Genomic DNA, 14,253 nt, shown 5'->3' on the forward strand with positions numbered 1-14,253 from the left:
CCCTCCTTCGGAGGAAGATCCTGCTTGTGTTTTGCCCCCAGGTATAATCATTTCCTCTGTTGATTCTGACCTAGTCTCCGAAATTGCGGCTGATCAAGGTTCAGCTCCCAGGAACCTTCCTGAGAACAAGCTGTTTGTTCCCCTGCAATTCCGGCTAAGGGTACTCAGGGAGAATCATGACTCTGCACTATCTGGCCATCCAGGGATCCTGGGTACCAAGCACCTCATTGGCAGAAACTATTGGTGGCCTGGGTTGCTTAAAGACGTTAAGGCCTACGTCGCCGCTTGTGAAATTTGTGCTAGGTCCAAGACTCCCAGGTCCCGACCAGCGGACTTACTATGTTCTTTGCCCATTCCCCAGAGACCTTGGACCCATATCTCCATGGATTTTATCACCGATCTGCCTCCATCTCAAGGTAAGTCGGTGGTGTGGGTTGTAGTAGACCGCTTCAGTAAAATGTGCCACTTTGTGCCCCTCAAGAAAATACCCAATGCTAAGACGTTAGCTACCTTGTTTGTCAAACACATCCTGCGTCTCCATGGGGTTCCTGTCAATATTGTTTCTGACAGAGGGGTACAATTTGTTTCATTGTTTTGGAGAGACTTCTGTAAGAAGTTGGAGATTGATCTGTCCTTCTCCTCGGCCTTCCATCCTGAAACTAATGGCCAGACTGAGAGGACTAATCAGTCTCTAGAACAATATTTAAGGTGTTTCATCTCTGACTGTCAATATGATTGGGTCTCCTTCATTTCCCTCGCTGAATTTTCCCTTAATAACCGGGTCAGTAACTCATCAGGGGTCTCCTCCTTTTTCTGTCATTTTGGGTTTAATCCACGGTTCTCTTCCGTTTCACCTTGTGGTTCCAACAATCCCGACGTAGATGTAGTTCATCGGGAACTGTGCACAGTCTGGGCCCAGGTTCAGAAGAACCTAGAGGCGTCCCAGAGCATACAAAAGACTCAGGCAGATAGAAGACGTTCTGCTAACCCCTTGTTTGTGGTCGGGGATCTGGTGTGGCTGTCTTCTAAAAATTTGCGCCTTAAAGTCCCATCCAAAAAATTTGCTCCCCGGTATATAGTGCCGTACAAGGTCATTGAAGTCCTTAACCCTGTCTCCTTCCGACTGGAGTTACTCCCCTCGTTTCGAATACACAACGTGTTTCATGCCTCCCTTCTGAAACGCTGCTCCCCGTCCTTGGCTCCCTCGAGGAAACCTCCTGTCCCTGTTCTCACCCCTGAAGGGGTAGAATTCGAGGTGGCCAAGATTGTGGACAGCAGGATGGTCCAAGGCTCCATCCAGTACCTGGTCCATTGGAGAGGATACGGGCCTGAGGAGAAGACTTGGGTACCCGCCCGGGATGTTCACGCTGGGGTATTGCTTAGGAGGTTCCATCTTCGGTTCCCCAATAAGCCAGGTCCACCTAGAAAGGGTCCAGTGGCCCCTCATAAAAGGGGGGGTACTGTAAAGGATCTGCCAGACACAGCTTCTGTGTCGACGCCCGTGGTTACGCTGTCTGCACCTGCTCCTAAGTCTGATAGAGTAACTCCTTCTTCCACCACTTAGGCTGGGAGGCTGAGGAGTGGGAGAGCCTATCACAGCCCGGCCAGATGGAGCTAACTCCCGCCCTCTGTCTATTTATACCTTCATTTCCTGCTTCTCCTTTGCCTGTGATTCTGCTTGTTTCCTGGCTCTGCTGCTGCTTGTACTATTTGTCCTCTGCTTCATATTGACCCTGGCTTTACTGACTACTCTCTTGCTCTGCGTTTGGTACCTCGTACACTCCTGGTTTGACTCGGCTCGTTCACTACTCTTGTGCTCACAGTGTTGCCGTGGGCATCTGCCCCTTTTCCCTTTGCTTCTTTGTACCCTTGTCTGTCTGTCGTGCACATAGTGAGAGTAGATACCGTCGCCCAGTTGTACGCCATCGCCTAGGACGGGCCATTGCAAGTAGGCAGGGACTGAGTGGCGGGTAGATTAGGGCTCACCTGTCTGTCTCCCTACCCCGGCATTACACATACAGTTGTCTAAATAACAATCCCATACACTAACAATCCATAATAAACTGTAAAAATAATATACTTTATAGCGCATAAGTGCCAATGCCACACAATGCCTAAGTAAATACCACAATACAGTTCTTAAGCAATTGCAACATGCAGTGACCAAATAATAACTTCATATATAAAGTAATATAATAACAGTATTGTACAATGTCCAAATTAAACTACTTTACAATTAATATTAAAATTTATAGGGGGAGATTTCTTAAGATTGGCGTTTCATAGGCCGGTCTTAAAGGGCTTGTCCAGTTTGGGGGTGGTTTTTCATACTGATGACCTATCCACAGGATAGGTCATTAGTAAATGATCAGAGGGGGTCCGACACCTGCTATTAGCTGTTCCCACTACCTCCGGATGCCGGATGCCGGAAGTCATGCAGTGGTCAGTGCTGGAATCAGAAGGCATCGTACACTGTATAGCAGTCGTAATGGATTACTGCAGCTCTGCTCCTATTCACTTGAATAGGAACAGAACTGCAGTACTGCAGCACTGCCGCTTTACTGTGACCAGAGCCATCTGCTTCCGTCACCGACCACTGCATCAGTACCGGTGCCCGGAAGCAGCCGGAACAGCTGTGGCTAGGTCATTAGTAAGAAAAACTGTCTGAACAACTCCTTTAATTTAAAAATTGCTGGAGTAAGAGGCGCCTAATTTATTAAGAGGCGCGCGTCTCTTATTAAATTAGGTTAATCTCTGACTGTCTGTGTGTGCGCCTGAAAGAAAAATCATCACCAGCTATGAGCTGGCATAGATTTGCGCCATAATTTATGCCAGCTTCTGGCATAAATTTTAATAAACTAATAAATGTGTCAGGCTGCGGCAGGCCATGCCCCCTTTTTTTCTCCAGAATAGTTTCGTGGGCGGTGTAAATTAAAACTGGCATAGAAAAGTTAATAAATTTCCCCCCATTGTGTTATGAAACCATGGGTGCCAGGTCTTTTGTGGCGCCTCCTTCAGAAGGGGTGGCTAATGCACCCTGTGTGACCGCACAGGTCACACACACGAAAGGTTGGCCCCGGCTGTAGGCATATCTTAATCAAGTAATCCAAATGTATTCATGCGTATGAAATATAAATTGCCATACAGCTATATTTTTCATATTGGATTTTAGTCAAGAAACAGTGCCCTCTATTTGTTCATATTAGGGGTTATGAGCGTGTAAAGTTATTTTGCCATCAAACATTATTTTAGGTCTACAGCACTAACATATTCCACAGTTCTGTCTAATCTGAGAAAAAAACATGCAAGCAAAAGTCTAATTTACAAATGTAAAACCCAAAACTGAGTAAAGGTAAACGGTAAATATACAGGAGAGGGACTTCAAAAGGGATTCCTGAAATGATTTATACAGCTAAAAGATATGAAAAGCTACTATAGGCTTACAAAGAGACTGACATTAAACATTGTTCTGATCCTGATCCTGAGTCTTAGTTAGGTTTTCCTTGGGGCAATGATTCAGTTCACTGCACTAACCCTGTATCTAAATCCCCTTGGACAGGGGACGAGGATTGATGGCCCCAGTACACACTAACTAGGGCACAGTAATGGACCCCAAAGCTACAGCAGAAGACCACTCCTTTTGAAGCTGATTTGAAGCCAATAATTTTCTGTTAGGGGCAATTCCTACAGGACGTATATTAAATATATGACCTGTCTTCACACTGATAACAGCAGTAAAGAGTACAGTTAAAAGTCGGCATGGACATGTTCTGTATAAATTGATGGTGGGCCCTCTGGTAGGCTCAAGGTATCCCAGCTGGACACTAGTTATGTTTCTACTTATTTTTTTATTTAGTTTAGGTTGGATTGGCTTTAGGCAAATCAAAAAAGATTCAATATCTAGACCTCAATCCATGATCTCTATGGGTTCTACTGAAGTCTACTTTGTAGTGTGAAAGTGTGCATCATACATATACAATAATAAAAACACCTTGGAATACATGTTCCATTCTATCTGTTTGCAGATCTATGGAATTTGAGAGGATTATTATAAAGAGATTCATTGTAAGGCTATATATACAGGGTGGGCCATTTATATGGATACACCTAAATAAAATGGGAATGGTTGGTGATATTAACTTCCTGTTCGTGGCACATTAGTATATGGGAGGGGGGAAACTTTTCAAGCTGGGTGTTGACCATGGTGGCCATTTTGAAGTCGGCCATTTTGTATCCAACTTTAGTTTTTTCAATGGGAAGAGAGTCATGTGACACATCAAACTTATCGAGAATTTCACAAGAAAAACAATGGTGTGCTTGGTTTTAACGTTACTTTATTCTTTCATGAGTTATTTACAAGTTTCTGACCACTTATAAAATGTGTTCAAAGTGCTGCACATTGTGTTGGATTGTCAATGCAACCCTCTTCTCCCACTCTTCACACACTGATAGCAACACCGCAGAAGAAATGCTAGCACAGGCTTCCAGTATCCGTAGTTTCAGTTGCTGCACATCTCGTATCTTCACAGCATAGACAATTGCCTTCAGATGACCCCAAAGATAAAAGTCTAAGGGGGTCAGATCGGGAGGCATTTCTTCTGCGGTGGGCAGCACAATGGGCAGCACTTTGAACACATTTTATAAGTGGTCAGAAACTTGTAAATATCTCATGAAAGAATAAAGTAACGTTAAAACCAAGCACACCATTGTTTTTCTTGTGAAATTCTCGATAAGTTTGATGTGTCACATGACCCTCTTCCCATTGAAAAAACTAAAGTTGGATACAAAATGGCCGACTTCAAAATGGCCGCCATGGTCAACACCCAGCTTGAAAAGTTTCCCCCCTCCCATATACTAATGTGCCACAAACAGGAAGTTAATATCACCAACCATTCCCATTTTATTTAGGTGTATCCATATAAATGGCCCACCCTGTACTACATTTTCAGGCAAAATTGACAATCTGGTTCAATATATTGGTGCAAGTACGTGTGATTAATGTTAAATATTAGAAAATTAATGACTACACTTATATAATGTAGGTGTATATAATATTAACATATCATTAATGAAATAGAAGTTTTGGAAGGAATGTTGATCACAGTCAATAAAGCTAACAGCACTTATCAGAATCTCTTTTCTACTAGGGATGCTCAGAAATTTGTGGAGAAATTTGAAGGAGCACTGGGGAAGGGAAAAGGGAAGAAATTCTATGCGTACAAAGTCATGATGCTAAAGGTATGTCTGACTAATAGAATTGCTTTGAAGGCGCCATATTTCCACAAAGGGCATTTTAATACTTTTTTTTTAATGATGATGTAAGAAATAATTACTTCAGTAAATGTAGCACTGATATAAAAAATTAAACTATGTCCACAAAACATGAGAAAAGTGATAGAAGGGGATAATAGAAACTGATGAAAATAAATGCAGGGCAATACAATACAATATTGTAGGGTGTATATTTTTCTATAAAATACACACCTCAGCTGTTTCTGAACCTCAGTGGTGTCAGACACAATGCCCCTTCATAGTTAGATACAATGCCCGTAATGGCCAACCACAGCCTCTCATCTGTAAAGGTCCTCTTACACGGCCTGATGAGGGCTGTGTAAACAAGCGCCGGTCAATAAGACAGGTCATTGATTGGCGCTAGTTTGCTCTTTTCACAAGAAGCTATGTATGGAGACGAGCGCTTGATACTCTGATCGCTCATCCCCATACACTTTTATCATGTCGACAGCACATCTGCCTGTTTACACAAGGAGATCTGCTGCCCACAACGATAATATTTTATGCTGCCAAAACAATACAATCAGCCGATCTATGAGCATTTGCTCGGTTATCGGCTGATCGTTGCCCTGTTTGCACAGGGCAATTATCGGGAACGAGCGTTTTGTGTACGCTCGTTTGCCCGATAATTGGCCGGTGTAAAGGGCCCTAATAAAAACCTACCAACAGCCCATTCTCTTGGCACTGTCACTGTCCTCTCTCTGTTGTAAGAAGCTAGGAGTAGAGATTTCCTATCCAGCTAAAGCAATCTTTAGCAGATCACTTTTGCAAATTCACTTTAACTGAAAACGAGAGATGATCCCGATAAAGTCCCTTTTGCCTTATGCAACCCCATATTATTTTATAATGTTACAACCACTGTAATTTTGAAGCCGTTTTTATCCTACTTCAAGCTAAAAGCATGCAGACTACAATTTAACAGGCATATAACTGTTTATCAGTTTCCCCTTTAGGACGGTCAAAATGATCTGTGTAAGCTGTGTGGGACTTATGGTCAGTATGGGACAGTGCGGTCTAGCATCACAATGGCCCTACAGAGGCCATGCTAAAAAAAAACGCATGATTCACGCATGACAAGTCAACCTAAACATTTCTAATGCTATTCAAGCTTTTACAATTTCAGGGATTTTTGGCAACTAGTGCTAAAAAAAAAAGTGGTATTTGAGCTGTGTATTTTATGCATAAGTCAAATGCATCCTATCATATATAAGTTCTTTGATTGTGATTAGTTTGCTGAGGGAGGTAAATCATTTTGTGCTAAGAGCATTCCATTATATTGGATACACGACAGAAGAATTTGCTTAGGAGCTCTGTTAAGTGTATTCATAGCTCATTGTTATTCCTTGAGTAATGGAAAATGCAAGACAGAAATAATGTATGGATCAGTACTCACAGTATGTCACATTCTGAATATATATGAATTATGTAACCAGTCTATGTATTTTATTTGTATTCAAGGAGTAAGCTCACAACGTGTTAAGAGCACACTGACGATTCATGGAATAAAGGGATTAAAGGATTTATCCACCAGAAATTCTATTAGCGATATGCATTGTACATTTTTGTATTTAATATGGCTTTTGGGGTGTGTGTATGGTGTGGGAAGTGGGCACATATCTGAACAGCTACATAAATAGCCCAATAACCTAATATAATAACAGCTGAGGACAGGTATAGTGATGAATTTGTATATTCTTTATATATTATATTTTATTATAATATCCCATAGTTAATACTGGATAACCTTCTTAGCAATTTGTCCATAGAGACCCATTTTACATGGTGTAATGTTCTGTACATCATAACCTAAAATATCTTAACAGCTGTTGGCAGATTCTTTTTAAATTGTGCAAATGTCAGCTTATGGATGTTTAATATTTTTCTGCTTTTACCTAAGAACTTGTCCTGGATGGAAGCAGAAAGACACTGGTTGGCTGAGTGGTCTAGCTGTTGTACGGTGGTCTCAGAGGATTGAGTGCGGTTCTCCAGGTCACAGATTTTCTGTGTGTTAGCTGAGATTTGTGATAATGCTGCATTAATAGAAGTTTGGATGAAGTATAAGGGTATGTGCACACTATCTCTTTTCAGACATAATGGAGGCATTTTACGCCTCAAATTACGCCTTAAAAGACGGCTCAGATACGTCTGCAAACATCTGCCCATTGCTTGCAATGGGTCTTACGATGTTCTGTGCAGACGAGCTGTCATTTTACGCGTCGCTGTCAAAATACGGCACGTAAAATGACGGCTCGTCAAAAGAAGTGCAGGACACTTCTTCGGAAGCTTTTGGTGCCGTTTTCCCATAGACTCTATTGAAAATAGCTCCAAAAACGGCCGTAGAAAACGCAGCGAAAAACGCAGCGAAAAACGCAGCGAAAAACGCGAGTTGCTCAAAAGACGTCTGAAAATCAGGAGCTGTTTTCTCTTGAAAACAGCTCCGTATTTTCAGACGTATTTTGTTAATCGTGTGAACATACCCTAAACATTTGCCAAAGAATGGAGACAGCAATCTTGAATTCTTGCCCCACCCTGAAACTTAATTGGTAACTGATACCGGTGATATTAGTGGACTTGGTGATAAATTTGGTGGAGTGATATTGCCTACAGTGAGCAGTTAAGGTCATTGATGTACTTTTTCCGGTGACATTGAAGGGGGCTCTTGGTTGGGTTTGGCCTCTCTCGTTAGTTTTTGCCATGGTTAGGGCTTATGAGGGAGCAAGGTGGGATTTTCTGGTTGTGATAAATAACCAGATTTGTTGATATTTGCCCATGGCCTCACTTGGAGGTGTAGAGACACATGTGAGTCGCCTTGATATGATGCAGAGAAGGAGGAACTGATGACTAGTCGGTTTACATCCTTGACTGATTCAAATGGTCCAGTATCCGGCTGAAGTAAAGTCTAGTAAGTTAGAAGAGCATTGGGGGGAGGGGTTCTGATTGAGGTACGGTTGTTGGGTCACTGGTCATTCTAAAAGACAAGCACAATATACAATTGGCTTTGACAAAGTCTTCAGGATTGCTATACTGGCCCAGGATGAATAGACATATCACAGGTGTTGGTAAAGGGAAGAAAGAAGGCAGTGTGGGTAGCATGGGGGATGTAAAATCAGGTCGGCATATGCTTTCACAAGTGAGATGTTGGTACAGATGTAGCCGTCTTTATCGTTTTGTTTTTTTAAATCAATTTTGATTTGGTTCTATGCAAAACAGATATCAATATGCTTCTGCCAATAGAAAAACATATAGCAATACAAGTAAGGGCCTGTTCACATCAGCGTTGGTTTTCTGTTCCAGGTTTCCATCGGAGGTTTCTGTCGGGTGAACCCCGCAACGGAATCTCAAACTGAAACCACAGCTTCCGTTTCAGTCACCATTGATATCAATGGTGACGGAAATATTGCTAATGGTTTCCGTTCGTCACCATTCCAGAAGACTGCGCTATTGATTCCATCGGAAAAACGGAAACCTGCTGGAATGGTGACGAACGGAAACCATTATCAATGTTTCCGTCACCATTGATATCAATAGTGACTGAAACGGAAGCTGTGGTTTCAGTTTGACTTTCCATTGTGGGGTTCACCCGATGGAAACCTCAGACGGAACCCCAGAATGAAAAGCCAACGCTGATGTGATCAGGCCCTAAATTGTGGAAACAAGAGAGAATGTTATGTGTCATAAGTATGTATGTACACACAAACAAGTCAAGGACAAATTTGAAAACAGTAAAACAGCAGCTGTACCAACTGTCACTATGATATGGATCTATAGTTAGGTCTAGGGGTGCAGATCAGGAAGGTTAGGGTAGATATGAAATGGACACATCCAAGGGTCTATGTGCTCAATTCAGCCCACAGGTGCTTATAATTGCGGTCTTCACAAAAACATAGCCACGGTGACCATATTTTTAAAAATTTAGCACAGTGGCGCAGCTCTAGATAGGACATCTCTTCCATTCTGGCTAGTTGGGCTCCCTTTCTAAGCCAGTGGCTTATATGAGGGGGTCTTGTCAGTTTTCCAGTATAGTGGAACGAGCACTCTGGCTGCACAAAAAAGATGCATTCAAAGAACTCCTGAGGCATGCAGTGATGAGGGCGACTCCAAATTCAGAAACACTGGACGGGGGTTAATGGTGGTGGAAGTGCCAGTGATAGTGTTTAATAAAGCTTGCACTTTATCCCAGTAGGGGGTTATTCTGTCATATTCCCAACAAATATGTAAATAGGATCCCACTTCCTTATTACATCGCCAACATAGAGGGGAGGTGTCAGGGTATATTTTATTGAGAATCCATGGGGTTTTGTACCATCTAGTAGCTACTTTATATGCAGATTCCTGCATTTTGATGCATCTAGAGATACCCAAAGAGTTCCTACAGATTTCCTCTATCTCTCTGTCAGCAAATACAGTATGAAGTTCTCCTTCCCATGATGTAATGAATTAGGGGGTAGTGGGAGAAAACATTTTGATGAGGTTACCGTAGAGGAGGGAGATCAATTTCTTGGGGTGTTTACCAAGGAGCAGCAAGTGCTCTAGCCACGTCACTTAATGATTTGGGGAGCTCTGTTTTATTGATATTAAATAACTTGGTGTTGGTAGGTAAGGAAGTTAAGCAAGGTAAAATCCGGGGGGGTCTTTTAGTTCTTGATAAGAGGGGATCGCACCGTCCACAAGGATGGAGTCATAGGGGCTTTGTAAAGCTGCTTTCAGTAAGACCGGGCAGTCCGATGGTCTCTAATTGTCATTAGTGGAGACGGAACCGGATGCAAGGTACGTATATGTTTATGTGTATGCCACGTTTGGGTACAAGCTAGAGTCAGTATATTTTTTGTGAGACCGGTAACCGCTCCAGTGCTGCAAATCCAGAGCAGAGATTTCAAAGGGAGTCTCACCATAGCCTCCTCCAAGGGTACTCCAATTTTTGGGGTTTCGTGATAAAACCATTCTTGCACTGATCGATAATACGTTTCCATATCCGGGAGACCTATGCCACCTTTCTTTTTAGGAAGAATGAGGGTGTGATCGGCTATCCTGGGTTTGGTGTCATTCCAGATGTACTTGGAAAACATGCACTTTATAGATGTAAAAAAATAATAATTAAGGGGGATTGGTAATGTTTGGAAAAGGTATAAGACCTTAGATAACACCACCATTTTGAGTAGATTAGTCCTACCTATTCAACAAATATGGGGGATTTTCCAAGAGGCAATGACATCCTGTATATGTTTGAGTAGGGGGACATAATTACTATGATACCAGTTTTGAGGGGTAGGCGTCAGTATTATGCCTAAGTATGTAATTTGTGTAGGTCACAATGGGAAAGGTGACACTCGTTGCAAATCCGTTAGCAATGGCGAATTTCACGATACACACAGGGCTTCAGATTTAGCGGTATTCGTTTTAAAATTAGTCAGGGCACCAAAGGTCGTAAATAAATCTGTGAGTTTAGGTAGTGCAATATATGGGTTAGCGACTAAAATTAGTAAATCATCTGCAAAGGCAGCTGTGGAATGCGTACGTTCTCCTATTTTTATGCCTTGGAAAAGAGGTTCCTGTCTCAACCTTTGTATCAAGGTTTTAATGGTAAGGATGAACAGTAGCATGGAAAGCGGGCAATCCTGTCTGGTCCCATTTTTAATTAGAAATGGTCTCGAGAGTTGTCCATTGACTCTAACTTTAGGGCTCGGGGTAGTGTAAAGGGACATTATCGTGGAGATGAATGTTGAGGGCAAGCCAAAACTGATCAGTGCTCAAGTCATGAACGTCCAGTCCAGTTTTCGGCATCTGTCAACAATAGTACCAATGGGATATTTTTGGACCGAGTGTACCGGATGAGGTGCAGGATCCAAGCAGTGTTGTGTGTGCCCTCTCTACCTTTAATGAAGCCTGTCTGTTCAGGATCAACCAGAATCGGCAATAAAGTTTGTATTCTGTTGGCTAAAAGCTTTGCATAAAGTTTAACATCAACATGGCATAAGTACATACTGAAATTCTTTGTAATATGATACGGGGAGGCCATCTGGGCCAGGTGCTTTGCCTGAAGGCATTTTAACCAGTGCTATTTTGAGTTCTTGCATAGTGAATGGAAATATCAAGATTGACTTGTGAGTGTCAGTAAAGAATGGGAGGGTAAGTGTTTCCAGGAAGGAATTAATTAAAGAGTTTCTCTCCTCCAGAGCAGGGGGTGACTCGTCTGGTCTCAAGTTATACAGTTTTTGGTAAAAGGAGCAGAACTCATTGACTATGTTTAATATTGTCAAGAGAGGTACCGTTTGCTGAGTGGACATTATCAACAACATTTTGTTGCTGCCTTTTCTTAGCCAGATAAGCCATAAGTTTACTGCTCTTGTTATTGTAATAACATGGTAATGCATGTAGTATCTATGAGATGTAGCAAAATACGCTTTGGCAGAGCGTAAGTTTAAACAGTCTCTCAATTTTTCCCTACAGATAATTAAAGGAACAGTGTCATCACAATTTTTTTTTTAATATGTTAAAGATGTTAGTGCTTTATTCAAAACGTTTATATTTATTTGTGTGTTTGTGTTTTACTTTTTCTTATTTTTACACTTTTTCTTCCCTATGGGGGCTGCCATTTTTTTTTCCATTTCTGTATGTGTCGATTAACGACACATACAGACATGGAATACGGCAGCCACAGTCCCATAGGGACTGCGAACGGGGCCCGTTCCATCCACTAACATGTACGCCGTCTGTGTGGGAACTGCGCATGCGCCGCTCCCACACAGTCCAATTTGAAATGCGCGCAGTCCGGCGCCATTTTCCTGTGGACCGGAAGTCGCGGCCGGACAGTAAGATTACTACTTCCGGTCGCGGCTTCCGGACTTGTGCACTTGGACCAGCGGCAGTAGACGGAGCGGACGGGCCGGAGGGAGCCGCGGCGGCAGGAGCAGGTAAGAGATTTCTATGTATGTTCGTGTTTGTGTACGTTTACTACTGTATGTAAACCTACTACACTGTGTGTTAGCTCAAAAAATGGCGACACACAGTGTAGGAGGTTAGACCGTTCAAACCCCTCGTTTATCCCGGCACTAGCCAGGATAAAGGAGGGGGGGGATGCTGAGAGCTCACTAGAGTGAGGGCTTTTTACCCAATTTTGCAATGCTGCAATTTTGGGAATAGCTCCATCTAGTGACCAGCATGGGAAATATTATAAATTAGAATTAATTTATAATATTTCCTGACTCGTGAAAAAAATAAAAAAAATTTGAACAATGTTTAATCACCTACACACTAAATGTTTAATTAAAAAAAAACAAAACATATTTTTCTGGCAAAACATTCCCTTTAAATCAGGGAGAGTGGCCTAGGCTAAAGATTTTTTATGCTTGTGTCCTAAGTCCGCTATTTGATCTAAAAGAGAATCTGTCTGCTTGTTGGGTTCACGCTTAACGTGAGACCCCATTCCTATCATCACACCCCTAATCACTGCCTTATGAACTTCCCAGACAGTGCCCATGGAGACCTCCGTCGTTGTGTTTTCATTGAAATAGGAAATCAATTCCTTTTCAATCTTTTGTCTAGTGGTTTATAAACAAAGAAGTATCTCATTCAGTCTCCAGTTGTACCGTCTAGACGGTAAGGTCTGTATGTTCAGATGGAGGGAAACAGGCGCATGGTCTGATATACAGATATTACCCATAGTCAGGGAATCTACACACTGTAAATGGCTAATGTTTATAAAAAAGTAATCTAACCTCTGGTGAGAGTTGTGGGGATGTGAGAAAAAGGTATAATCCTTTGTAGAGGGGGAGAAATATCTCCAAATGTCTATTAACCGCTGGGAGGTCAGAAGTGTGCAAAGTTTCCCAAGGGCTGAATAGCTATGTATGGACAAACCCGTGGAGGAGTCCAGTAGCGACTCCAGCATGTAATACTGAAGTCTCCACCCAGGAACGTAAGGCCCTCTGTGAAACAGGAAAATGTTTCTAGAATGTCCAATAACCATTGTATTTGTCCAGTGTTTGGGGCATATATGTTCCCCATAGATAGATTGTTTGCAATTTTTCCTTTGATGACCCGCACCTTCAACAACCTGAGATAACAATTCAAATGGGACGTCAGATTTGAGCGCAATACTAACCCCATTACACTTACTAGTGGCATCTGTCACATGAAACCATGTGGTGCACGGGGACTTAGGGAGATTTGGAATTGTACCTGTTTGGAAGTGGGTTTCTTGGAGAAACAGCATGGAGGACTCCATTCTCTTGAGAGAGTGAATTATCTGTGAGTGTTTAGTGGGAGAGTTGAGGCCCTTGACGTTCAGTGACGTGACCTTAAAGAGAACCTTTCACCTGCCCATACATGTGCAGCTGAGTGCAGCATGTAATGGGGAGGGCTGCACAAACCCTGGGGCACTTTACATTTTTTTTCTACCTCCCTCCGTTATTTAGATATCGGTGCCATTATATTTGGCGCCCGATATTTAAATAACCCCCTTAACAGTCAAGGGGGCGTGTTACTATGGCTGTGACACTGTCCAATCAGATATGGACCATGTTACAGCAAGAACGAGGAGAGAGAGTGTGTGATTGCAGTCTTTTCACCCGAACTGGCAAGGGGACGTGTCACTGCTACGGACAGTGTAAGAGCTGGGGAGAGGAGCTCTCTTCTCTTCAGACCTTGTGAGAGATCAGTCATGTACTTTGACTGCCGAACTGGCAAGGGCGCGTGATTCATCCTCTGCGTTACTATCCACATCTGATGTTTCAGGTTGATCAGGAGGTTGTGGATTTCTTTTGGCAGCAAGTGTAGATATCCATGGCAGGTGTTTTTGTAGATATTTATCTATATCTGGCTGTGTTTTCCCTTGTTTGGAGGAAGACTGAGGCTTTGAGTTTTTTGTCGGACCTATCTTGACCATTGTGATCTGCTTTAGTAATAAAGAGCCGGGAGTAATATGTATCAGCGTTAGCACATCTGTCAGATATACAAAGTATG

The 14,253-nt window shown here is 42.5% G+C and overlaps 1 protein-coding gene across 1 annotated transcript in view; it reads left to right on the forward strand.

Moving 5' to 3' along the window:
* TMC2 (transmembrane channel like 2) overlaps positions 1-14,253 on the forward strand; it is a 189,441-nt gene that overhangs the window by 19,893 nt on the left and 155,295 nt on the right. Inside the window, exon 5 of the mRNA XM_075828240.1 lies at positions 5,148-5,238. Within this exon, the coding sequence (XP_075684355.1) occupies positions 5,148-5,238 (91 nt within the window). The remainder of the gene's footprint in view (positions 1-5,147; positions 5,239-14,253) is intronic.

This window comes from Rhinoderma darwinii, chromosome 5 (assembly GCF_050947455.1).
Source record: "Rhinoderma darwinii isolate aRhiDar2 chromosome 5, aRhiDar2.hap1, whole genome shotgun sequence".
NCBI lineage: Eukaryota > Metazoa > Chordata > Amphibia > Anura > Rhinodermatidae > Rhinoderma > Rhinoderma darwinii.